The sequence below is a fragment of the Anabrus simplex genome, chromosome 6 (assembly GCF_040414725.1).
Source record: "Anabrus simplex isolate iqAnaSimp1 chromosome 6, ASM4041472v1, whole genome shotgun sequence".
In the NCBI taxonomy this organism is placed as follows: Eukaryota; Metazoa; Arthropoda; class Insecta; order Orthoptera; family Tettigoniidae; genus Anabrus; species Anabrus simplex.
The window spans coordinates 322,088,879-322,115,574 of NC_090270.1; the positions used below are offsets into that span (position 1 = coordinate 322,088,879).

General features: G+C 37.4%; 1 protein-coding gene across 1 annotated transcript in view; it reads left to right on the forward strand.

Moving 5' to 3' along the window:
* Window positions 1-26,696, forward strand: part of Ca-alpha1T (Ca[2+]-channel protein alpha[[1]] subunit T) — a 614,336-nt gene that overhangs the window by 555,474 nt on the left and 32,166 nt on the right. Inside the window, exons 32-34 of the mRNA XM_068228299.1 lie at window positions 82-233; window positions 5,676-5,785; window positions 19,124-19,254. Coding sequence (XP_068084400.1) covers window positions 82-233; window positions 5,676-5,785; window positions 19,124-19,254 — 393 coding nt within the window. The remainder of the gene's footprint in view (window positions 1-81; window positions 234-5,675; window positions 5,786-19,123; window positions 19,255-26,696) is intronic.

The window sequence follows — 26,696 nt, forward strand, 5'->3', positions numbered from 1 at the left end:
GTGATTCTTATTATTGCTGTTTGTTAATTTAAGTGTAATCAGTGATAAATCTGTTCTGAAATATTCCATTATCTGTTTCAGAAATGCATGAACCTCCATATTATACAAACTACTCGCATTCCAGGCTCATGGTGCATAATGTAGTGACTTCAAAATATTTTGATTTAGCAATTGCAGCTGTGATTGGCCTTAATGTGGTTACAATGGCCCTAGAATTTTATTTAATGCCAAATGTAAGTATATATTCCATGAGTTCTAAAAATATTTGTCCTGAAAAAATAAGATTGAAGAATTGTAAAATATCTAGAGCAAATTCTGTCTAATCTTTCATGTGTAATATAACTAATGTAAAGGAGGAAACAAAGTGACAAATGAATTATATATAGAAAGATAGGAACATGAAAGGGAACATACAATTGGATAATTACAATGACAGATCATCTCACAGAAAGATGAGACAAGGACAAGAATGAATGAATGAATGAATGAATGAATGAATGAATCAATCAATCAATCAATCAATCAATCAATCAATCAATCAATCAATCAATCAATCAATCAATCAATCCTGATCTGCATTTAGGGCAGTCACCCAGGTGGCAGATTTCCTATCTGTTGTTTTCCTAGCCTTTTCTTAAATAATTGCAAATAAATTGGAAATTTATTGAACATCTCCCTTGGTAAGTTATTTCACTTTCTAACTCCCCTTCCTATAAATGAATATTTGGTCCAATTTGTCCTCTTGAATTCCAACTTTATCTTCATATTGTGATATTTCCTACTTTTAAAGACACCACTCAAACTTATTCATCTACTAACGTCATTCCATGTCATCTCTCCACTGACAGCTCGGAACATACCGCTTACAAGTAACAACTCTCATAATTTTTCCATATTGAAAATGATGTTAGGCAAAAAATATCTCAAGGATAATTTAACAAAACCACCTATTCAATACATACAACGTTTAATGTGGTTTATATCTACATGAATTTATATAGACTTATCAGGTACATGTTTCACCCTTTTTTGGGCATCTTCAGCCTATAGATAACCTTAAGGTTAAGGTCCAGGACCTTATTTAACTTTATATAGTATGAAATATGAATGTTATTGTTACACAGTAATAACCTCTTCAAATTAACATGCCACAACAATATTTTAAAAAATGTGTACAATACATAAATGTGAATGAATTACAATTAAAACTTGTCAGTCCTATTCTATCTGATTTTAAAAAATGTCCAAAACTAAAATGGATCTTCTTCATCTAACATGAGGACCATTTGGATAACAATGGTCTTCGGTAAAGAGTAGATTCATCCGGGGGCTCATTTGACCTACATATATCTTGACGAAACCAATGTTGAATGTGTTGTCAATCACAAATGGAGACTTAAAAATGTTTGTTTTATGTAGACTGGATAAGACTGTTTAAAACTACATTAAATTTTGTTGTGAATGAAAATATATGCAACTAGGTTTCTTGTCATATGTGTTGATAACGAATTGTGAAGAATACAATCTTAGGCTGTTTCTTAGCTTTTGGGCTGCTGCTTAATTGTGAAGGAATATTCTAGACACTTAGAAACAGTCTTGTAAGAATAATCATTCCCATTGATGATGAGTTGGGATCTGAAGATTATTTGTTCAGTTCATACTAGATGGATCTGTCTGTTCAGGCAAGTGCTGCCGGAACAGACAGACATAAAAGTCATGCATCTGCCATTTATTGTTATCCAATTTTTTTTTTTAATTTAGAAGTACTACCTTCCAATGAAGGTAGCCATTAAGTCTCAGTATACAATCATAAATATGTTAAAGAATAGTGTAGAATACACACATGTATAATTTATAGTTATTTACAGCCAGAAGTTATATGTTCACTACACAAAATGGGAAGCTATCACATGTTGGCTTCCCCTTACATTTTGAGACAATAAAAGTGAATAAAACGGAAGTTTAATATGTGAGGAAATACGGTAACAGTATTTACAATAGGAGGGTGCCTGCATAACAACAACAAAATATAATATTATTTATTACATTGAAAAGTTTCTTCTTTGTCAAAATAGCAGCTGCATTTTCATAACACAGAGAGAAACATACAAATTTTAGTCAGCAAATGGTAGAGAGGGGTTGGGGGTACCTGGGCTCTATGGGACCCTCTCAAAATCCCCCACTGAGTTTCTTCCACATTCTGCCTAAGAATATGATGAATGACATCCTATATCAAGTCCTGAATTGTTATTCTCAAGCCCTAAGATTCTGGTTTGATACCTGGTTAATGCATGTTAAATTTTAAGAAACAAAGTTACTTATCCAAAGCCTGAATTGGCATAAAACTTTTATGACTTATTGCCCTAAGATGTAAAGCAATGCTTAACACTAGAAGGACCGGCATTACTCATGTCCCTAAAAGGACCATAAAGTCATTCTGAATGGTGGGATTTTTCCTCAAATTTCTCAGGTTAAAAGTATAATAAATTGTAGTATATTATCTTAAGAGACCACTAGTATATCACATTATAAAATTGTTAACAGCCACCATTTTGAAAATCCCAGAACAGTAATAATACCAATAATTTCTTGTATCTGATGCTTGTGTAGTTGACTCCAGGCCTAGGAACAGGAACTACCAGTGGAATTTGACTTGAGACTACTATACAAGGATGTAACTCCTACACTTCTGTTCATAGTATAATATCTCTCATCGTTCCCATGATTAATTTAAATTGAATGCAGAAGAAACATAATATCAGCTACCTCAGTCAATACATCAGTCAATACCTCCTTCTTCAAATATTTGACACAGATGATAAATAATGAAATAATTTTTTCCTAATCTAAGACAATGACTTACCACAGTAATGATGAAATCTGGACTCCATGAAACAACATACGAAACAACAACATTTTTCTGTAATTGGATGGAGTTATACATCAATAGACTAAGCACCATTTGACGAAAATTGAGATTTTTAGCACTATCTTATAGAGGAAAGCTTGAACTACTTATAATAAATTCCCCACTGTCTTACAAGAGGGCATTAGTTGTCAGCAAACTGAAAACATAAGCGACATAGCGGGAATCAGTTAAACTGTAAATTGCATCAGTAGACTTCGTAACGTTCCAATTTGCATCATTAGACCAAGCGCCTCATTCCTCACACTGCATTGTGGATGACACCGAGGGAGCCTGCGTTTTTGATAGGTGCTAATTTATTGACGTGGTGGTACATTGAGTGGTTTATCAAGCGACAAAGTTCAGCGATGTATCAAGTACTTCTGAAAGTAAGGAGGAGGACAATGCTATTAACGCAGCTTGCTAAAATGGTTACATCGGCAAATCATTCTAGAAGAACTTTCTAAGATTAGTATCACAATGAGATTTTTGTACGGTATCTAATACGGTAGTATGCAATGTAAGTAATATTTCTGCATCGATATAATATTTATTTGAAGAAGCTGCGAAGGCTTCACCGTAAATTCTAGATCAGAATAATGAATGTAGTGACTTTGCAGATATTTAGCGTGCCCTCAAATTTCATCAGTATTTATACACTGCAGAGGACCACGCAAATGTAATGAGAAACTGCAGGCAGAGAAACCTTTCTGGCCAAATGCAAAAACCTATCTGTGAAGCCAAACTTGGAGACCTTAAGTCGCTGATGCACCTAATACTTGCAGATGCCAAACAATTTTACCAGAAACTTCAAGGAGATTCTGACATTGTGGACAGCATAGATGGATTCAATGGAGATCCTGATTTCGAGATTGAATGAACTGAGAGTAACAATCTTATTACCTGTCCAGTGTTTTATATGAATTTATGGGAGCAAATATTTTAATCACATTTTCTGTTCCTGATTTGTTTGACTGAGATAAGTAATTAAAATTCTATACTTTCTTTAGGAATCGTGTTTTTTTAATAAGGTAATCATAACCACATATACCAGCCTACATATCCTTTACTTATTTTACTGGACTGCCATTCTGATGATGATGATAACAATGCTTGTTTAAATGGGCCTAACATCTAGGTCAACGTCCCCTAATGGTATGAGAGACTGCCATTCTACTTAGCAACTGATGTGTGTCTAAATCAGAACAAAACTTCCCCATAGGCTTGAAAATATCATGTCAGTACTGTACTCTCAGAACATAATAGGCCTATCATGATGGAAAATCCATAAAGAAGTTTGCATTGCATTGTATAGACTACAATGGCTTACTTCTCACCATTTGTATTTGACTTAGACCAGTTGAAATTCATCAAATCACTAAGTGGTTATAGGAATTAACATAGGGAATACCTCCCCTTCTAAAGTTTCTCCATCTAAGTCTTGAATAATGTGCCAGAGTCGTGGCGCGGCTCGCGATGGTTCAAGCACTTAGCACAGTAGGAGATTCAGCTTTTAATCATGACTGCGGTCACATATTTTTTGAAGACTTACTCAGTAGATACTCAACAGTGAGGGGTTATTGATGTAGCATTGTGATGCATTATTCGCACGTGAGAAATACCTTAAATTTCATCAGTAGACTAAGTGTCAATTTTTTTAGGAAAATCTATGAACTGAGAGTATAAAAATGTTGAAATTTGGTGATAAGGTACACCCTATATCCTACAACACCAGGAATACCATGTTTAACAAAATTATGTTTGCTCGAATTTACATATAAACCTAAACTTAAACGCGAATATCTTGAAACCATCTTTTGACGCTTGGTCTAATGATGCATAACGGCATCCAATAATATACAGGAGGCATAAAACACTCACTGTTGCAAGCTAGGAACAGGTGGAATAAAACTAATATATTGTTACTATCATGATACCCTGGGTTGCAAATGGAGAGTTTTGGGCTAATAATATCTCAAAATATAGACTCCTCATAATGACCAGTGGTGGTCCTTGAAGGCCAAAACTTTAAGAACTCTCTCCATATACGGCGTAACTTTGATTTTTTGAAGAAACCCTCATTGTTGTAGTTCATTAAAAGTCATTACTTGTAGGAGAGTTCAAGTGTTTTATGTAGCACTGGCCCCATGGTGTAGAAGTAGTGTGCCTCAGGTTTGATTTCGAGCCATGTCAGGGATTTTTACCTGGATCTGAGGGCTCAGCCTATGTGATTACCATCGAAGAGCTGTCTGATGGTGAGATGACAGCCCAGGTCTAGAAAGCCAAGAGTAACGGCGGAAAGGATTTGTCGTGCTGACGACATGGCACCTCGTAATCTGCAGGCCTTTAGGAGGAGCAGCAGTCACTTGGTAGACCATGGCCCTTCAAGGCTGTTGTGCCATGGGGTTTAGTTCAGTTTGCTGTTTTACGTAGTTAATGACACATTCTTTCCAGTCAAAATGACCAGTATGGACTTTCTAGTGTTAAGCTTCCTTGATTACGTACTTTACTCTACTCTTGAATCTCAATTATCTCTGACACATACACACAGAATAGCTCCTATAATGAAGCAGCAACAACAATCGTCCAATGTAGGATGGGATTAAACTCCTCCAATGCTTCGTAAATACTGTATTAAGATTGGTTATTTCAAAAGTGCTGAATTATCTTACATTGTAGCTGTATGAAATTGTATTATAATTCAGTGTTTTAATTCACTGTAAATGGCATCAAATAAATTACTAATGAAAATGATCTTCTGTTTTTCTAGGCCCTTCAATATGCTCTGAAGATTTTCAACTATTTTTTCACTGCTGTTTTTATTTTAGAAGCAATTATGAAGTTGGTAGCTTTAGGACTACTCCTTTATTTAAAAGACAGGTAAGATTTCAAACCTTCATTTATATAGCTTTCCTGCATAATTGATATATAATACTCGAAATAGGTATTTAATTGTATTTCTCTCTCTCCATCCATACATATTTTAGATAAAGGACACCTGGAAATTCATGATTTAAGTAATATAGATCTATTCTATTTTACATCATGCTGGATAATTTACAAGGGATATTTTTTAAGTAAGAATTTTTTTGCAAAATAACATGAACTATGAATATTTTGGGGTAATTTACTTTTGGTTAGTTTCTATGTAAGGTCTGCTACTTTTGCTCATGGGTTTCAATGTTGCTTAAACATTTTAATCATTCAACCATCACTGATCTGCATTTACAGTTGTTGCCAAGGTGGCAGATTATCTATCAACCATTTACATAACCTCTTCTTAAATGATTTCAAAAAACTTGGAAATTTATCAAATTACTCCAATTCCTAATTGTAGATCTAACATTTTAAAGAGACTAAGCACCACTTTTCCAGATTTCATTTTAGTGAGCCTATTGCTGGTACATTCATAAGTGAATATGCACTAAAAGGGCTCTGTTATAGGTCAACTGATCGTTGTTTAAAGGAGCCTAAGATATAGGTCATCAGCCCCATAGGTCAACTGTAAGTGATTCATTCATATGCCAACAGATGATATTTGAAGAAATGATGTAATTTCAATAATCCACCTTGGTCAGTATACAAATGTTGATTAAAAACACAATTAAAGATACATGTTTTGCCTCTATTGGGCCTTCTTGTCTTGAAAAATATATAGAAATGCTCTAGAAAAAATTAATTTTATTAAGGTACAATCGAAAGAGCATTAGTTACAAACCAAACATAATTTAACACTCATGGAGACCTGATTCAGAGTACAATAAACAATCATAATGAAAAATGAAATTATTTCCCTAAAAGGGATTAGTTTTCACTGCTGTAATCAGACAAAGATTTTGTCCTCATCTGACATACTGTTATGTGATACACAGTACATCTCTGTTTGCATAATTCACACACACACACCTTTCTTTCTGCGAATGTAATAGCTTATTCTCACAAATCCACGAATGGCCAGTCTCGTAATGGTATGCCTTTGCTCTTGGTTCCTCTTTGTCCAGTTGCGGTCGATCATCACTGATGTTCCATAGAAGTTAATATCTATCTCTGTTCTCTTCGTCCTCCTACATTCCAGTAGTTTGTTGGATGCCTCAGTAGAAGGCAGACGTAGTGTTAGATACTCCATAAAAGAAGTTTCCTTGGCAAGTACGTAAACAAGTCTAGATGGCGCACCCTAAGGGCATGTTTTAGGAAACGAGCTTTAACCTTTTCTAGGCGACCTATGTCAGTGATGGTCAGTTTTTCCCATATTAGTTCCATACCGTAGGTAACTATGGGTGATATCATCGTATCAAAAAGTCTCATGGCTCTCAATCAATCATCAATCACTACTGATCTGCATTTAGGGCAGTCGCCCAGGTGGCAGAATCCCTATCTGTTGTTTTCCTAGGCTTTTCTTAAATGATCGCAAAGAAATTGGAAAATTATTGAACATCTCCCTTGGTAAGTTATTCCAATCCCTAACTCCCCTTCCTATAAACGAATATTTGCCCCAATTTTTCCTCTTGAATTCCAACTTTATCTTCATATTGTGATCTTTCCTACTTTTAAAGACACCACTCAAACTTATTCATCTACTGACGTCCTCCCACACCATCTCTCCACTAACAGCTCAAAACTTACCACTTAATCGAGCAGCTCATCTCCTTTCTCCCAAGTCTTCCCAGCCCAAATTTTGCAACATTTTTGTAATGCAACTTTTTTTTTTCTGGAAATCACCCAGAACAAATCGAGCTGCTTTTCCTTGGATTTTTTCCAGTTCTTGAATCAAGTAATTCTGGTGAGGGTCCCATACACTGGAACCATACTCTAGTTGGGGTCTTACCAGAGACTTATACGCCCTCTCCTTTACACCCTTGCTACAACCCCTAAATACCCTCATAACCATGTGCAGAGATCTGTACCCTTTATTAACAATCATATTTATGTGATTACCCCAATTAAGGTCTTTTCCTATATTAACACCTAGGTACTTACAATGATCCCCAAAAGGAACGTTCACCCCATCAACGCAGTAATTAAAACTGAGAGGACTTTTCCTATTTGCGAAACTCACAACCTGACTTTTATCCCCATTTATCATCATACCATTGCCCACTCTCCATCTCACAACACTATCGAGGTCACTCTGCAGCCGCTCACAATCTTGTAACTTATTTATTACTCTGTACAGAATAACATCATCTGCAAACAGCCTTATCTCTGATTCCACTTCTTTACACATATCATTGATATATATAAGAAAACATAAAGGTCCAATAATACTGCCTTGAGGAATTCCCCTCTTAATTATTACACGGTCAGATAAAGCTTTGCCTACTCTGATTCTCTGAGTTCTATTTTCTAGAAATATAGCCACCAATTCAGTCACTCTTTTTTCTAGTCCAATAGCACTCATTTTTGCCAGTAGTCTTCCTTGATCTTCCTATCAAATACCTTAGATAGGTCAGTCGCAATGCAGTTCATTTGGCCTCCTGAATCCAGGATATCTGTCTTCAGTGATAGTACTGCAATGTTCCTTACCCCTAAAATTGCTTTCGTGGACTCTGCTGTCCTATCCTGGATGTGACACCAGAAGGAGCTTGCTGTCGTTTGAAGGGTTACACCCAAATATTTGAAACTATGACTGTCGTTAGAGGTTTGTTGCAGAGAGTCAGTATGTTGTTTTACAATATTCTCCCTCCCTTTCTGAAAATCATCTGATGTGTTTTCTGCATACTGATTGAAAGATGGTTTTTCTGTACCCATGTCTCAAGTTCCATCAAGGTTTCCTGCAGCTCTTCTTGGTTGGTCGAGCCTAAGACCATGTCGTCCGCATACAAGATTAACGTGGTTGTCTTCTATCCTTTGAGTATCTCAACGATGTCTGCTGTCATTATGTTGAACAACAACGGACTAATGGGGTCACCCTGTAGGACTCCATTGGTCTGTGTAATATTCTTCGATCTTCAGACACCATCATCAATTTCAATGTAGTTATATTGAAGAACGTCTTCTAATACATGGATGCTCTATGCCAATCGTATCCTTGACTTTTTGTCTCAGTAATTTCCCGTCGAGGTAGTCTATGAATGCAGTGAAATATTACCCTTTGGATATTCTTAGTGCTTCTTGTACTTCTCCCAACACCGGGCGAGTTGGTCGTGAGTGTAGAGGCACGCGGCTGTGAGCTTGCATCCGGGAGATCGTGGGTTCGAGCCCCACTGTCGGCATCCCTGAAGATGGTTTTCCGTGGTTTCCCATTTTCACACCAGGCAAATGCTGGGGCTGTACCTTAATTAAGGCCATGGCCGCTTCCTTCCAACTCCTAGGCCTTTCCTATCCCATTGTCGCCATAAGACCTATCTGTGTCGGTGCGACGTAAAGCAACTAGCAAAAAAAAAAAAAAAAAAAAAAAAAAAACTCCCAACAGGTATTGGACTGCATGTACAGCTGATTTCCCTTTAGTAAAACCAAATTGACATTCTGGAATTGTGACTTCTGAGAGGACTTTTCCTATTTGTGAAACTCACAACCTAACTATCTTCATGTTGTTGTTCGAGTCATCAGTCCATAGACTGGTTTGATGTAGCCCTCCATGCCACCCTATCCTGTGCTAACCTTTTCATTTCTACGTAATTATTGCATCCTACATCTGCTCTAATCTGCTTGTCATATTCATACCTTGGTCTACCCCTACCGTTCTTACCACTTATACTTCCTTCAAAAACCAACTGAACAAGTCCTGGGTGTCTTAAGATGTGTCCTATCATTCTATCTCTTCTTCTCATCAAATTTAGCCAAATCGATTTCCTCTCACCAATTCGATTCAGTATCTCTTCATTTGTGATTCTATCTATCCATCTCACCTTCAGCATTCTTCTGTAACACCACATTTCAAAAGCTTCTATTCTCTTCCTTTCTGAGCTAGTTGTCGTCCATGTTTCACTTCCATACAATGCCACGCTCCACACGAAAGTCTTCAAAAACATCTTTCTAATTCCGATATCAATGTTTGAAGTGAGCAAATTTCTTTTCTTAAGAAAGCTCTTCCTTGCTTGTGCTAGTCTGCATTTTATGTCCTCCTTACTTCTGCCATCGTTAGTTATTTTACTACCCAAGTAACAATATTCATCTACTTCCTTTAAGACTTCATTTCCTAATCTAATATTTCCTACATCACCTGCCTTCATTCGACTGCACTCCATTACTTTTGTTTTGGACTTATTTATTTTCATCTTGTACTCCTTACCCAAGACTTCATCCATACCATTCAGCACCGGGCGAGTTGGCCGTGCGCGTAGAGGCGCGCGGCTGTGAGCTTGCATCCGGGAGATAGTAGGTTCGAATCCCACTATCGGCAGCCCTGAAGATGGTTTTCCGTGGTTTCCCATTTTCACACCAGGCAAATGCTGGGGCTGTACCTTAATTAAGGCCACGGCCACTTCCTTCCAACTCCTAGGCCTTTCCTATCCCATCGTCGCCATAAGACCTATCTGTGTCGGTGCGACGTAAAGCCGCTAGCAAAAAAAAAAAAAAAAATACCATTCAGCAACTTCTCGAGATCTTCTGCAGTCTCAGATAAAATAACAATATCATCGGCAAATCTCAAGGTTTTGATTTCCTCTCCTTGGACTGTGATTCCCTTTCCAAATTTCTCTTTGATTTGCTTTACTGCCTGTTCTATGTAAACATTGAAAAGGAGAGGGGACAAACTGCAGCCTTGCCTCACTCCTTTCTGGATTGCTGCTTCTTTTTCAAAGCCCTCGATTCTTATCACTGCAGATTGATTTTTATACAGATTGTAGATAATTCTTCGTTCTCGGTATCTGATCCCTATCATCTTCAGAATCATAAATAGCTTGGTCCAATCAACATTATCGAATGCCTTTTCTAGATCTACGAATGCCATGTACGTGGGCTTGTCCTTCTTGATTCGATCCTCTAAGATCAGACGTAAAGTCAGGATTGCTTCACGTGTTCCTACATTTTTTCTGAAGCCAAATTGATCTTCTCCCAACTCAGCTTCAACTTGTTTTTCCATTCTTCTGTAAATAATACGTGTTAAAATTTTGCAGGAATGAGATACTAAACTAATGGTGCGGTAGTTTTCACACATGTCAGCACCGGCTTTCTTGGGAATAGGTATAACAACATTCTGCCGAAAATCGGATGGGACTTCTCCTGTCTCATATATCTTGCACATTAAATGAAATAACCTTGCCATGCTGGTTTCTCCTAAGGCAGTCAGTAATTCAGAGGGAATATCATCAATTCCAGGTGCCTTGTTCCTATTTAGGTCACTCACAGCTCTGTCAAACTCTGACCTCAAAATTGGGTCTCCCATTTCATCAGCATCAACAGCCTCTTCATGTTCCAGAACCAAATTATCTACATCTTTACCTTGATACAACTGTTGGATATGCTCCTGCCATCTTTCTGCTTTGTCTTCTTTCCCTAGAAGTGGCTTTACATCTGAGCTCTTAATATTCATGCACCTAGATTTCCTTTCTCGAAAGGTTTCCTTGATTTTCCTGTATGCAGCATCTACCTTTCCCAGGACCACACAGCCTTCGACATCCTTGCACTTCTCCTTCAGCCATTCTTCCTTAGCTACCTTGCACTTTCTATCCACTTGATTCTTTAATCGCCTGTATTCTTTTCTGCCCTCTTCATTTCTAGCGTTCTTGTATTTTCGTCGTTCATCAATCAGGTCTAGTATCTCCTGAGTTATCCACTGATTCTTAGTTGATCTTTTCTTCCTTCCTAACATTTCTTCGGCAGCCCTACTGACTTCATTTTTCATGACTCTCCACTCTTCCTCTATAGTGTTTCCTTCAGCCTTTTAGTTTAGTCCTTGTGCAACATGTTCCTTGAAACAATCCCTCACACTCTTTTCTTTCAACTTGTCTAGATCCCATCTTTTTGCATTCTTTCCTTTCTTCAATTTCTTCAACTTCAGATGGCATTTCATGACCAACAAGTTGTGGTCAGAGTCCACGTCTGCTCCTGGGAAAGTTTTGCAATCCAACACCTTGTTTCTGAATCTCTGCCTAATCATAATGAAGTCTATTTGATACCTTCCAGTGTCTCCAGGTCTCGTCCACGTATACAGCCGTCGTTTGTGGTGTTTGAACCAAGTATTGGCAAGGACTAAATTATGATCAGTGCAGAATTCAACCAACCGACTTCCTCTTTCGTTCCTTTGTCCCAATCCAAACTCTCCTACTGTACTACCTTCTCTTCCTTGGCCTACCACTGCATTCCAGTCTCCCATCACAATTAGATTCTCATCACCTTTTACATATTGTATTAAATCTTCTATCTCCTCATATATTCTTTCAATTTCTTCATCATCCGTTGAACTAGTAGGCATATAGACCTGCACTATTGTGGGGGGCATTGGTTTGGTGTCTATCTTGACGACAATAATTCTTTCACTATGCTGGTCGTAGTAGCTTACCCGCTGCCCTATTTTCTTATTCATTATTAAACCAACTCCTGCATTTCCCCTGTTTGATTTCGTGTTGATAATTCGGTAGTCGCCAGACCAAAAATCCTGTTCTTCCTGCCAACGTACTTCACTTATACCAACTACATCTAATTTTAGCCTATCCATCTCCCTTTTCAGATTCTCTAACCTACCACAACGATTCAAACTTCTAACATTCCACGCTCCGACTCACAGAATGTCAGTATTCATCTTCCTGATGATCGCCCCCTCTCGTGTAGTCCCCACCCGGAGATCCGAATGGGGGACTAGTTTACCTCCGGAATATTTTACCCGGGAGGAAGCCATCATCAGTACATCATTCATACAGAGAGAGCTGCACGTCCTCGGGAGGTAGTTACGGCTGTAGTTTCCCGTTGCTTTCAGCCGTGTAGCAGTATCAACACAGCTAAGCCATGTTGAGTATTATTACAAGGCCGTATCAGTCAATCATCTAGACTGCCGCCCTTGTAACTACCGAAAGGCTGCTACCCCCCTTTCGATGAACCATTCGTTAGTCTGGTCTCTCAACAGATACCCATCTGATATGGTTGCACCTGCGGCTCAGCTATCTGCATCATTGGGACACGCAAGCCTCCCCACCACGGCAAGGTCACATGGTTCGCAGAGGAGGACTATCTTCATATATATCTTAAAGAGGTTGTTTTCTAGCACTACTCCTCTATATGCATTAGGGTCACTTGTGTCACCCTTACCTTTATATAGCACTTTAATGAGTGATTTCTTCCATGCGTCAGAAATACCCCTGTCCAAGCAAATATTGAAGATATTGGTCCACATTGGTAGTAGCATCTCTAGAGAGTCCTTGATGTGTTCAATACAAATTTTGTCTGGTCCCGGTGCCTTACGGTTTTTCGTTCTTCTTATGATGTCCGCTACTTCCCCAGGTCTTGTTGATTTTCTTTTATCATCTACGGTCTTTGTAGGTTCTTCTAATTCCCTTCTATCCTTGATAAAAGCTACGTCCTCCTCCGATTTGTTCAAAATTGTTTGAAAGTGAGGCTCCCGTTTATTAAGTGGAATTTCTCTGGCTTTTGAAGCTGTTTTCTTTCTTAGCACCACGAAGGGATCATTTCTTGCTTTTTCTGCCATCTTCTGGGTTTCTTGTTCAATTAAATTGTCTTTCTTCTTCTTAAAAGTATCCTGTATTCTTTTCTTTGGGAGATATATATTTGATGGTCTCTCTCTGATTGTGAGGTTCTTGTCGTATCTAGCGCAGCTAGAGTTTCCTTTCTCTTTTTGTGACATTCTGCGTCAAGCCACCTTTGAGCTCTCCTGACTGAATTTGGTTCAGTTACTTTTAGTATCATCTTCGTGTTTAGCTCAAGTGCTTCATTTATCTTCTCTTCTGAGACGAGCTCTTCCGCTTTCACACTGCTCATTTTATTTAATTTGTCTTTGTCCAATCTTCTTGATGGCTTTATGCCATTTGTTATCAAATATCATCATCGATTGTGATGGATGTGATATAGTTATATCTATTGCTATTGGTATGTGTTTCCTCAAGAGGGAATCACCCAATTTCCAAAGCCCTTCTTGTCTGTGGATGATTATTTCTTTACCCTTGAAGAATACGAGGTTGATGGCACTAGAGCCGTTATGTCCAAAGTAAGTTTTCTCTTTCCTCTTGTTGACTAGTGTGAAACCTTCCTCTAGTAGAAACTCTTCCACTGTTTCTGTTATTTGGCTGGGTTTGTCAGTCCTACAGTTTAAGTCACCGGCGACAATACTGTTGAAGTCCTTGTTTACTCTAGTAAGTCCAGTTGATATTTTCTCAATAATGTCATCTGCAGATTTATCCAGATTCATATATATTCCCACTATTGTTGTTAACATCGATGTCTGCATTATGACCATGTTTTCTTCTTTATAAGTCTCTTGTAGTTTTCCTGCTGAGTACCTGAGGAAGCAGGATACTCCCCCTTCAGATCTGCCTTTTGTTGGCTTGGCAAGCGTATGATCCCATAAAATTCAGAAATGTCATTAGGTTCTAGTATAAATGTTTCTGTTGCTATAAGTACATCCAAACTTTTTATTGTCAATTCAGATATATATTTTAGAGCATTCTTCAGTCCCTCTGCATTCCATAGTATGATTCTTAGCATTTTAGTGTTAGTTGAAAGTAGGTTCTTTGGTCCTTCTCTGTCCTCGAAAGAAACTAAATCGTCTTACTAGGATTCCTTCCAACCAGAACTGTGGCACTGAGGTTAATTCTAAGAATTGAAATGGTATACCTACTTTGAAAGACTTGCCTTCCCCGCGCTTCACTAATTCTTCACATTCTCTTTGTCCTAGGATTCCCTTTCTCTCCAGGAAACCTTTTACGTTTTCTGCACTTGTTTCTTTTTCGCTTTCCCCACATATAGCCATGCTGTTTTTCCCATGGCCTGTAGCTGGCTGTCCTTTTGACTAGTGCCTTTGAGATCTCATCTTGGGTCTGTAACTATTCCAATCTCTTATTTGTAGATGCTCATTACTCTAGAAAAAAACACCACACTAAAAGTCCATAAGAAAGAATTGATCTTGAAAGGTTTCAACTTGTCATAATGTAAAAAACACAAACATAACCAAAAATCACAAAGAAGAATATATAAAAAGCACTTGTTCATGAAGCCTTGTAAAAAAGTATCAGAAACATCATACTGAGGGCTCAATTAACTCATTCCAGTCTGGGTCTTAATATCCCTAATAAACGTTCTGGACTGGGCATTTTGAAGGATATTTAAAACATCATATCTCTGTACCTGTAGGAGATATTTGCATGATTCTTTTTCCTTTGTGCTTGTTTGAGCATCTAGTTTTGAAAACGCTGTTTGTATTATGTCAATGATCACTTGAGATTTTAAAATTGTTTATATATTATACCATGTTTGGCGAATGGAAGAAAGGTCTGACGGATAAGTAAGCAAGTACAGTTTTCTTAAATACTGTTATATTTACCCTATTTTGCTAATATAAAATGTTCATTGCAATTACAAAACAGCAACAATAATGAGTACGATATAAAAATAATAATTTATCAATAATAATAATAATAATAATAATAATAATAATAATAATAATAATAATAATAATAATTACAATAATGAAAATGGAAGCTCTTATGACGTTTTATTTTTATTGATAAATTTTGTCAAAAATTACTCAAATGTAAAAATATTGTTCCATTTACCACAAAAGACTTCTGAGAAAGAGAAAATACAGCCTTCTAAACAGACAACTTTACTAATATGTGGACAATCTTACGTATTCACGCAAATTTGAAATACGCGGGAACATGCGCTAGGCCGTAAAACGAACTCCAATCATAATGAAATGTAAGACGTTGTTTCAAATTCATATGTCAATAACGTGTTTATTTGCGCATAAACTTATAATATATCATAAAATATCGAAAATATAACTTTCGTCAAGCACATGTTTGCCGCGAGAAGCCATGTCTTAGAGCTCACTGAGTGACAACATCTACTGGTGCATGCTGATCGAAAATTTTGTAAATTCTCTGACTTAGACATATAATAGTGCCATCTGCTTAAATACTCTCGTAACTAATACATGAAGAAACATGATCTAACCACCAGAATGCATGCATAGCTCGTTCTCGATTTTTAGTGAATTGTCAAAGCTTACTACGGGCTATGCCTGCAGCGTGGCCTGAGCGTAATTTCGGCCACTGCGAGCTATGCTCGCAGTTAGACTGGAAAGAGTTAACAGTGAGCGTTAATTGAATGAGATCTTCGATAAGCTGAATTGGAGTACTTGTCAGCATAGTTTTAACAAGATTCCAAAGCTGCGAAGACTAATTAACAACTAATATTCGGTTTAATGATCCATATAATCAATACACTACACTTTACACTTTATAAGTGAGAATACACATAATCTTAAAATTTTAAGTACGCATAAAATATTTTAAGATTAAGTGTATTCTCATTTGTAAAGTGTAAAGCAAAGTGTATTGATTAGATGGATCATTAAACCAAATATAAGTTCTTAATTAAATTGTATCAATACAGACCTATATATGAAATTTGTGAATTGCAACATTGCTGAGACCGCTGAAGTATCCAGGACAAAATTGCATCAAATTTTCAGTGCAAGAATTATGTAGGTAAGTGCATGTGGCTCACTGCGAAGCTCAGACTTATCACCATGCAACTTTTATGCATGGAAGAAACCCTCACTTTATAAATGAGCTTAAAGGGTATATAAGAGCTGAAATCAAGTCAAACAGTGCTGAGTAACTTCTGAAAGTAAATAACAATTTCATAAGGAGGTGCCAGCACAGGTGACCAGGTGAGTGACAATCCCTGTCATAGATAAAACAATGTCCCTGAAGAATGAAGAATTAATTAGTCATAGCCCTTCTGGCAATTTTCATTTTAAAATTGTAATTTCTAAGAGATATCACTGTTTAACACCTTGCTTGGTTGTATAAGTGATTTAATGATGGGTTTGTCACACAGATAGACAAAACGATTTGATTGGAGCATTAGGTAGTGTTTTTATGATTATCTCTTAAAATTTTTTGGCACTTAGGCCCTTTAGAATGTTAGGTCTTCAATTCCTCTTCCTATAAATGAATGTTTGCCCTCTTGAATTCTATTTTATCTTTATATTATGATCTTTGCTACCTCTCAGAGCTCCACTCAGGCTTATTCATCTACTTATGTCATTCTATGCTATCTCTCCACTGAAAGCTTGGAACATACCACTTATGGAAGCAGCTCGTCTCCTTACTCACAAGTCTTTCCAACCCAAAGTTTACAACTTTTTCATACTGATACTCTTTTGTTGGAAATCACCCAGAACAAATCATGCTGCTTTCATTCGGATCTTTTCCAGTTCATGTATCAGGTAATCCTGGTGTGCATCTCATACACTGGAAATTCTAATTGTGGTCTTACCAGAGACTTATACACACACAGCATGTGGTCATTTATTGCAGACCCTTGCCATGGAAGTCTGTCACTTGTGAAGAAGGCCAGTGTTTGTTTCCAAGGAACTCTTCAGATGCAGTAAGAAATGATTCACAAGGACTAAAGTCAAGTCTGTAAGGGTGATGATTCAATTGTTGCCAACCAAAGATTCAATGAGAGTTTGCATGAACATGCATGACATCTTCGGTGATTATGAACTGCCAGCCCAAGAATGGGTTATCATGTAAGTTCTTCCTATCATCTTTGAATAACTTACAAGCACTCAAAGTACTGAGGTGCTTACTTCACAGATCTGTTGATGATTCTCTGCTGGTGTCACATTTCTTGCTGTTAGGGACTTGATAACTGATCCTATTTCACACTTCATTGGCCACTCTATTATTTTAAACATTTCTATAACACACAATATGCACATACAGCCAATGTGACTATGAATGATAACTGTTTGTATGCAAGGGATGCCAGGATCGATCGATCAATCAATCAATCAATCAATCAATCAATCAATCAATCAATCAATCAATCAATCAATCAATCAATCAATCGATCAATCAATCAATCAATCAATCAATCACCACTGATCTGCATTCATCCAAGTAGTGGATTCACTATCAGTAGTTTACCTAGACCTCTCTTAAATGTTTAAAGCAAACAAAAAAAAAAAAAAAAAAGAAAAGAAGGCTTTCAAGATGCCAGGTGTATGGACAAGTTTTTGCCAGTTTTTGTGGTAAAGAAAACCTGTAATTTTCAAGGAAAATTAATTTTTTGTTTATTAAAAATATTGGCCATTGGCTTCTACACAGTTTGTCCATCTTTCAGATAAGTTATGAATACCATGTCAGAAAAACTGCTTGTCATTTGCAGCAAACCATTCGTTGAGCCATTTTTCAACTTCCTCGAAATTGCTGAAGTGCTGCTTTGTGAGCGCGTGTCCCGTTGATGCAAAGAGGTTATAGGCAGATGGTGTCAGGTTGGGGGAGTACAGTGGGTGCAGAAAGATGTCCCATTGAAGCGACTTGAAGGTGTCTTTCACTGGTTTCGCTGGGTGAGACGGCACATTGTTGTGTAACGGAATCACTTTGCCATGTCTTCTGGCCCATTCCGGTTGTCTTTCGATCAATATGTGATTTAAATTAATCATTTGTTGGAGCTAGCATTGTACATGAATGGTTTCACCGGGCTTCAAGAGTTCATAATACACAATACCGCTCTGGTCCCACCAGAGACAAAGCATGGTCTTATTGCTGATGCGATTTGTCAAAACTATGTCTCACATGTTCTAATCAATGGAGCATGTTCACCATATGTTTCTACTAGCAAATGATGACTTTCCACAGTCTTTTCTTTTGATTAAATAAGAAAAGCAATCCATGCTGCAAATGTTCTTTCTCAGGCACAAACGTCGACATGATCACTGAACAATACAACACAGACACTAGTGTTTGACGGACTCAACTTGTGTGTGTTGGTAGGTTAATACCAGATGAACAAACTGATGTATGTGTCAAATTTATATGCTGTGTACTGTTTGCTGGTGCCATTCTTAGTGAAACCAGAAAGGACTTATGCATACACCTGTTATATTGGCAAACAGTTCATACTTTAAAAAATCCTTCATATATTGAAATCTGTCAAAATTCTCTGAGAGGATAGAACAAATTGAAATCTCTTACTAGTAGCTGTTTCTTTGTTTGGGATTATGATTTTAATTACGTTGACTTATCAACAGCTATTTTGACATAAGTAATTAATAATTAAAAATAATGTAATTAATTTTTCTGTTCTTAGGTGGAATCAACTGGATGTACTAATTGTTATCCTTTCAATTGTTGGTATTGTGTTAGAAGAAGTTCAATCCAAGATAATTCCAATAAATCCAACCATCATCAGGGTAATGCGGGTCCTGCGGATTGCCCGAGGTGAGTCAATTTCTTTGGCATTAACAGACAACTTTAAAACTTTAAAGCATTACACCTGATGTATCACAATTACACTGTGCGACAAACAAAACATACCAGTAATTTATTCCAAATATTGGTCCTATGGCATCTACAGTTCACACATCTGGAAAGACCAGTAAAGCAAATATAAAGATAACTTAGTCCACTGATCATTAGTACTTGAAGATTTTGTTTCTAGTACTACACATAGCAGTAAAGTGGTCACTTGCCACAACTGAGGAAGATTTGGAAAACTCACACTAACTCACTTTGAGCTATACTGTATATTACAGTGTAAACAGTTTCTTGAGAGCTCAAAGGATACTGCTACATGCCCAGTACACTTTCTCTAAGGTTTCCTCAAAGATAATAACAACAAATACTAAACTTTATACATATGAATTTCAGAGGGAATAAACATTATTATCTGTTAATATTCTATTAATCTGAGTTGTCTATAGCTTACCCTCATTTATATTGATTTATATTGGTATTTATATAACTATATAATTAGTATGGAACAGATTTTTATGTACATAAACATATTTTTGATATAAATATATAAATTGTCTCTTTTTTCTAATTCTAATATTTTTTAAATTACATTCAAACAGCAGAAAGTCTTTCTGTAAATTTTCCAGACATGATACTTGTAACTTGTATAGTATATTACATGGTTCACACAGAGTATGGGTATGTGGGAAACTGGGAGTGAAATTTCTAGATCCTAATGGGTGGGTAAGAGATAGGGATCTGCGCTCAGATGGCCTTCATTTAAACCGCAGTGGTACGTATAAGTTAGGAAATTTGTTTGGAAGGGTAATAGGGAGGTACATTCAGGGAAACGGGATGGCCTAGGGAGTGGTGATAAGGGAACAGGGAACTGGAAATCAAGTACGGACGACATAAAATTGTTAGTGTTGAACTGTAGAAGCATTGTAAAGAAAGGAATAGAACTAAGTAATTTAATAGATATATATTTACCAGATATTGTAATAGGAGTTGAATCATGGCTGAGAAATGATATAATGGATGCAGAAATTTTCTCACGGCACTGGAGTGTGTATCGTAGAGATAGGATAGGAAAGGTGGGAGGGGGAGTGTTCATTCTGGTGAAAGAAGAATTTGTAAGCTACGAAAAAGTTAAAGATGAGACACATGAAATTCTAGGTGTAAGGCTCATTTCTAAAGATAACAGGCAACTTGATATATTTGGAGTGTACAGATCGGGAAAGGGTAGCACTGACACGGATTCGCAATTATTTGATAGGTTAGTCAGCTATGTGGGAAAAGACATGGAAAGAAATGTGATTGTAGCGGGAGATCTGAATTTGCCAGATGTCAATTGGGAAGGAAATGCGAACGACAGGAAGCATGACCAACAAATGGCAAATAAGTTAATATGGGAAGGACACCAGATTCAGAAAGTGATGCAACCAACCAGAGGAAAAAATATCCTGGATGTGGTGCTGATAAAACCAGATGAGCTCTATAGGGAAACTGAAGTAATAGATGGTATTAGTGATCATGAAGCTGTTTTTGTGGTAGTTAAAAATAAATGTGATAGAAAGGAAGGTCTTAAAAGTAGGACTATTAGGCAGTGCCATATGGCTGATAAAGCAGGCATGAGCCAGTTTTTAAAAAGTAACTATGATCGGTGGAAAACGGTAAATAAAAATGTAAACAGACTCTGGGATGGGTTTAAAGCAATTAGTGAGGAATGTGAAGAGAGGTTTGTACCTTTAAAGGATATAAGGAACGGTAAAGACCCACCTTATTATAATAGAGAAATAAAGAGACTAAGAAGGAGGTGCAGACTGGAAAGAAATAGAGTTAGCAATGGCTGTGGAAGTAAGGAAAAACTGAAGGAACTTACTAGAAAATTGAATCTAGCAAAGAAGGCAGCTAAGGATAAGATGATGGCAAGCATAATTGGCAGTCATACAAATTTTAGTGAAAAATGGAAGGGGATGTATAGGTATTTTAAGGCAGAAACAGGTTCCAAGAAGGACATTCCAGGAATAATTAATGAACAAGGGGAGTGTGTATGTGAGGATCTTCAAAAGGTAGAAGTATTCAGTCAGCAGTATGTAAAGATTGTTGGTTACAAGGATAATGTTGAGATAGAGGAGGAGACTAAGGCCAAAGAAGTAATAAAATTTACATATGATAACAATGACATTTACAATAAGTTACAGAAGTTGAAAACCAGACAAGCGGCTGGCATTGATCAGATTTCCGGAGATATACTAAAGACATGGGTTGGGATATAGTACCATATCTGAAGTACTTATCTGATTATTGTTTGGTTGGAGGAGCTATACCAGATGAATGGAGAGTTGCTATTGTAGCTCCTATGTATAAAGGAAAGGGTGATAGACATAAAGCTGAAAATTACAGGCCAGTAAGTTTGACATGCATTGTATGTAAGCTTTGGGAAGGCATTCTTTCTGATTATTTAGACATGTTTGTGAAATTAATAACTGGTTCGATAGAAGGCAGTTCGGTTTTAGGAAAGGTTATTCCACTGAAGCTCAACTTCTAGGATTCCAGCAAGATATAGCAGATATCTTGGATTCTGGAGGTCAAATGGACTGTATCGCGATTGATAGGGTGGATCATGGGAGACTGCTGGCAAAAATGAGTGCAATTTGACTAGACAAAAGAGTGACTGAATGGGTTGCTATATTTCTAGAAAATAGATCTCAGAGAATTAGAGTAGGTGAAGCTTTATCTGACCCTGTAATAATTAAGAGGGGAATTCCTCAAGGCAGTATTATCAGACCTTTATGTTTTCTTATATATATCAATGATATGAGTAAAGGAATGGAATCGGAGGTAAGGCTTTTTGCGGATGATGTTATTCTCTATAGAGTGATAAATAAGTTACAAGATTGTGAGCAACTGCAACGTGACCTCGAAAATGTTGTGAGATGGACAGCAGGCAATGGTATGTTGATAAACGGGGTTAAAAGTCAGGTTGTGAGATTCACAAATAGGAAAAGTCCTCTCAGTTTTAATTACTGCGTTGATGGGGTGAAAGTTCCTTTTGGGGATCATTGTAAGTATCTAGGTGTTAATATAAGGAAAGATCTTCATTGGGGTAATCACATAAATGGGATTGTAAATAAAGGGTACAGATCTCTGCACATGGTTATGAGGGTGTTTAGGGGTTGTAGTAAGGATGTAAAGGAGAGTGCATATAAGTCACTGGTAAGACCCCAACTAGAGTATGGTTCCAGTGTATGGGACCCTCACCAGGATTACCTGATTCAAGAACTGGAAAAAATCCAAAGAAAAGCAGCTCGATTTGTTCTGGGTGATTTCCGACAAAAGAGTAGTGTTACAAAAATGTTGCAAAGTTTGGGTTGGGAAGAATTGAGAGAAAGAAGAAGAGCTGCTCGACTAAGTGGTATGTTCCGAGCTGTCAGCGGAGGGATGGCATGGAATGACATTAGTAGACGAATAAGTTTGAGTGGCGTTTATAAAAGTAGGAAAGATCACAATATGAAGATAAAGTTTGAATTCAAGAGGACAAACGGGGGAAATATTCATTTATAGGAAGGGGAGTTAGGGATTGGAATAACTTACCAAGGGAGACGTTCAATAAATTTCCAATTTCTCTGAAATCATTTAGGAAAAGGCTAGGAAAGCAACAGATAGGGAATCTGCCACCTGGGTGACTGCCCTAAATGCAGATCAGTATTGATTGATTGATTGATTGATTGATTGATTGATTGATTGATTGATTGATTGATTGATTGATTGATTGATTGATTGATTGATTGATTGATTGATTGATTGATTGATTGATTGATTGATTGATTGATTGATTGATTGATTGATTGATTGATTGATTGATTGATTGATTGATTGATTGATTGATTGATTGATTGATTGATTGATTGATTGATTGATTGATTGATTGATTGATTGATTGATTGATTGATTGATTGATTGATTGATTGATTGATTGATTGATTGATTGATTGATTGATTGATTGATTGATTGATTGATTGATTGAGTATGTGATCAGTTACATAGCATACTTTATGTTCTGAATTGGACATTATTAATTTCAAACAGGAAAAATGTGCTCTTAAAAGCCATAACAAAAATCGATTTGCTTAAAGCCAAAAATTAAATCTTGCTCTTCCAGCTAGATCCTTTCAATCAATTAATCACTACTGATCTGCATTTAGGGTGGTCGCCCAGGTGGCAGATTCCATATATGTTGTTTTCCTAGCCTTTTCTTAAATGATTGCAAAGAAATTGGAAATTTATTGAACATCTCCCTTGGTAAGTTATTCCAATCCCTAACTTCGCTTCCTATAAATGAATATTTGCCCCAATTTGTCCTCTTGAATTGCATCTTTATCTTCACATTGTGATCTTTCCTACTTTTGAAGGCACCACTCAAACTTAAATTTCTTCTGATGTCCCCCCACGCCATCTCTCCACTGACAGCTCGGAACATACCACTTACACGTTATAATTCTCATGTTAGGTCGTATTGAAATGTGCATAAATACAAGGTATGTTACAAGTGTTATTTTCAATATCCACCTATTCAATACAAAGCAAAGCAAAGCAAAGCAAAGCAAAATCACCTCCGTACAGGCCATGAAGACCCTTGGAGGAGTGGAAGGTAAAGCCTTCCACCATTGTTAACGTCGGCACGTGATGGGGTAGAATGGTTAGCTTTACGCCCAGCCACCTTTGCCCCCAGGAATTAACCTGGTACTCATTTTTGGTGTAGGCTGAGTGAACCTCAAGGCCATATGCACCTCCGCAAGTGGAAATCTTGTTTCTTAAATTTTACAACTTCCTGACGGGGATTCAATACAAAGAGAACTAGCAAATTAAGTATTAAATCTTCATAAAAAGTTACAAGGGACATGTTTCGTCCATTTTAAGGGCATCATCATCCTCAAACTCAAACCTGTAAGGCGAATAATCAGGATCCTGATTTTTCTTACAAATCTTAAAAAGAGGATATCAATGTAGGTGTTTGTCTAACATAAAATTATTAGAATGTCTTTGGTTAGAATTGTAGTATCAAACTGCATGGCACAAGTTCACAGGATTATACTCTCTGGAGCACTGAGTCAATGTGCCCAAAACCTGTTGATGGTAGAGCAATAAACAGCTCAATCTTCATAATGAAGTATAATGAACAGGTTTTGGGCACATTGACTCAACGCTCCGGAGAGTGTTATCAAGGAAACACATTTTTTCTTCATTATAAAGATTGAGCTATTTATTGCTCTACCCTCAACAGGTTTTGGGCGCATTGACTCAGCACTCCGGAGTGTGTAATCTTGTGAACTTGTGACATCGAGCTTGATACTACGATTTTAACCAAGGCCATTCTAATAATTTTATGTTAGACAATCACCTTCACTGATATCCTCTTTTTACAATTTGTAAGAACAATCAGGATCCTGATTATTCACCTTACAGGTTTGAGTTTGAGGCTGGTGATGCCCTTAAAATGGGCGAAACATGTCCCTCGTAACTTTTTATGATAAGATTTAATTCTTAATTTACTGGTTCTCTTACCGGGCGAGTTGGCCATACGGTTAGGAGTGTGCGGTTGTGAGCTTGCATCCAGGAGATAGCGGGTTCAAAACCCACTGTTGGCAGCCCCGAAGTTGGTTTTCCATGGTTTCCAATTTTCACACCACGCAAATGCTGGGGCTGTACCTTAATTAAGGCCATGGCTGCTTCCTTCAAACTCCTAGGCGTTTCCTATCCCATCGTCACCATAAAACCTATCTGTGCCGATGTGACATAAAACCACTAGCAAAAAAAGAAAAATACTAGTTCTCTTTGTATTGAATTGGTGGATATTAAAAATAACACTTGTAACATACTATGTATTTACATACCACTTAGTCGAGCAGCTCATCTCCTTTCTCCCAAGCCTTCCCAGCCCAAACTTTGCAATATTTTTGTAACGTTACTCTTTTGTCAGAAATCGCCCAGAACAACACGAGCTGCTTTTCTTTGGATTTTTTTCCGGTTCTTGAATCAAGTAATCCTGGTAAGGGTCCCATACAATGGAACCATACTCTATTTGGGATCTTACCAGAGACTTATTTGCCCTCTCCTTTACATCCTTACTACAACCCCTAAATACCCTCATAACCATGTGTATCCTTTATTTACAATCCCATTTATGTGATTACCCAAATGAAGACCTTTCCTTATATTAACACCCAGATACTTACAATGATCCCCGAAAGGAACTTTCACCCCATCAATGCAGAAATTAAAACTGAGAGGATGTTTCTTATTTGTGAAACTCACAACCTGACTTTTAACCCCATTTATCATCATACCATTGCCTACAGTCCATCTCACAACATTATCAAGGTCATTTTGCAGTTGCTCACAATCTTATAACTTATTTATTACTCTGTACAGAATAACATCATCTGCAAACAGCCTTATCTCTGATTCCACTTCTTTACAGATATCATTGATATATATATAAGAAAACATAAAGGTCCAATAATACTGCCTTGAGGAATTCCCCTCTTAATTATTACAGGGACAGATAAAGCCTTGCCTACTCTAATTCTCTGAGTTCTATTTTCTAGAAACATAGCCACCCATTCAGTCACTCTTTTGTCAAATCCAATTGCACTCATTTTTGCCAGTAGTCTCCCATGATCTACCCTATCAAATGCCTTAGACAGACCAATCGTGATACAGTCCAATTGACCTCCTGAACCAAGGATATCTGCTGTATCTTGCTGGAATCCTACAAGTTGAGCTTCAGTGAAATAACCTTTCCTAAACCCAAACTGCCTTCTATTGTTGCTCATTGTGGGACATACTTAGAAGCAGAAGTATATTATGAAGACAGCATTTTAATTCCATTATAGATGAACTAAATAAGTATGACACTTTATCAATTAATTCTTCAGAACTAAATTAAGAATATGATATGGGCTTTTGGGCTTACTGCGGTGAACCAAAATGCGGCCATCATTTTCAAACAAACGGAACCTGGATTCGTTCAAAAACACTATCTGTTGCCATTCCTACTCCCAGTAACATCGTTCCGTACACCATTGCAGTCTAGCATGTGTATGCACATTAGTCAAAGGTAGGTAAAGAAGTGGACGACGCGCCAGTAACCCAGACCATAATAAACAGCAACGAACTGTCACTCCTGATAGTGTACAGTGTGTTACACTGTTCCACTGTTACTCTAGAGCCGAGGAGGATGGAGATCTGTCCTGCAGTGCCATTTGGATGAGGTGTCTATCTTCTCGGGGGGGGGTCTGGGTAGTGCGACCAGACCCATCTCATCATGTTCTATGGCCTTCTGTGAACAATTCTGTACACACCCATTGCACTGCCGACACACTTTGTCCCACACGAACAGCAATTTCCCAGATGGATGCAT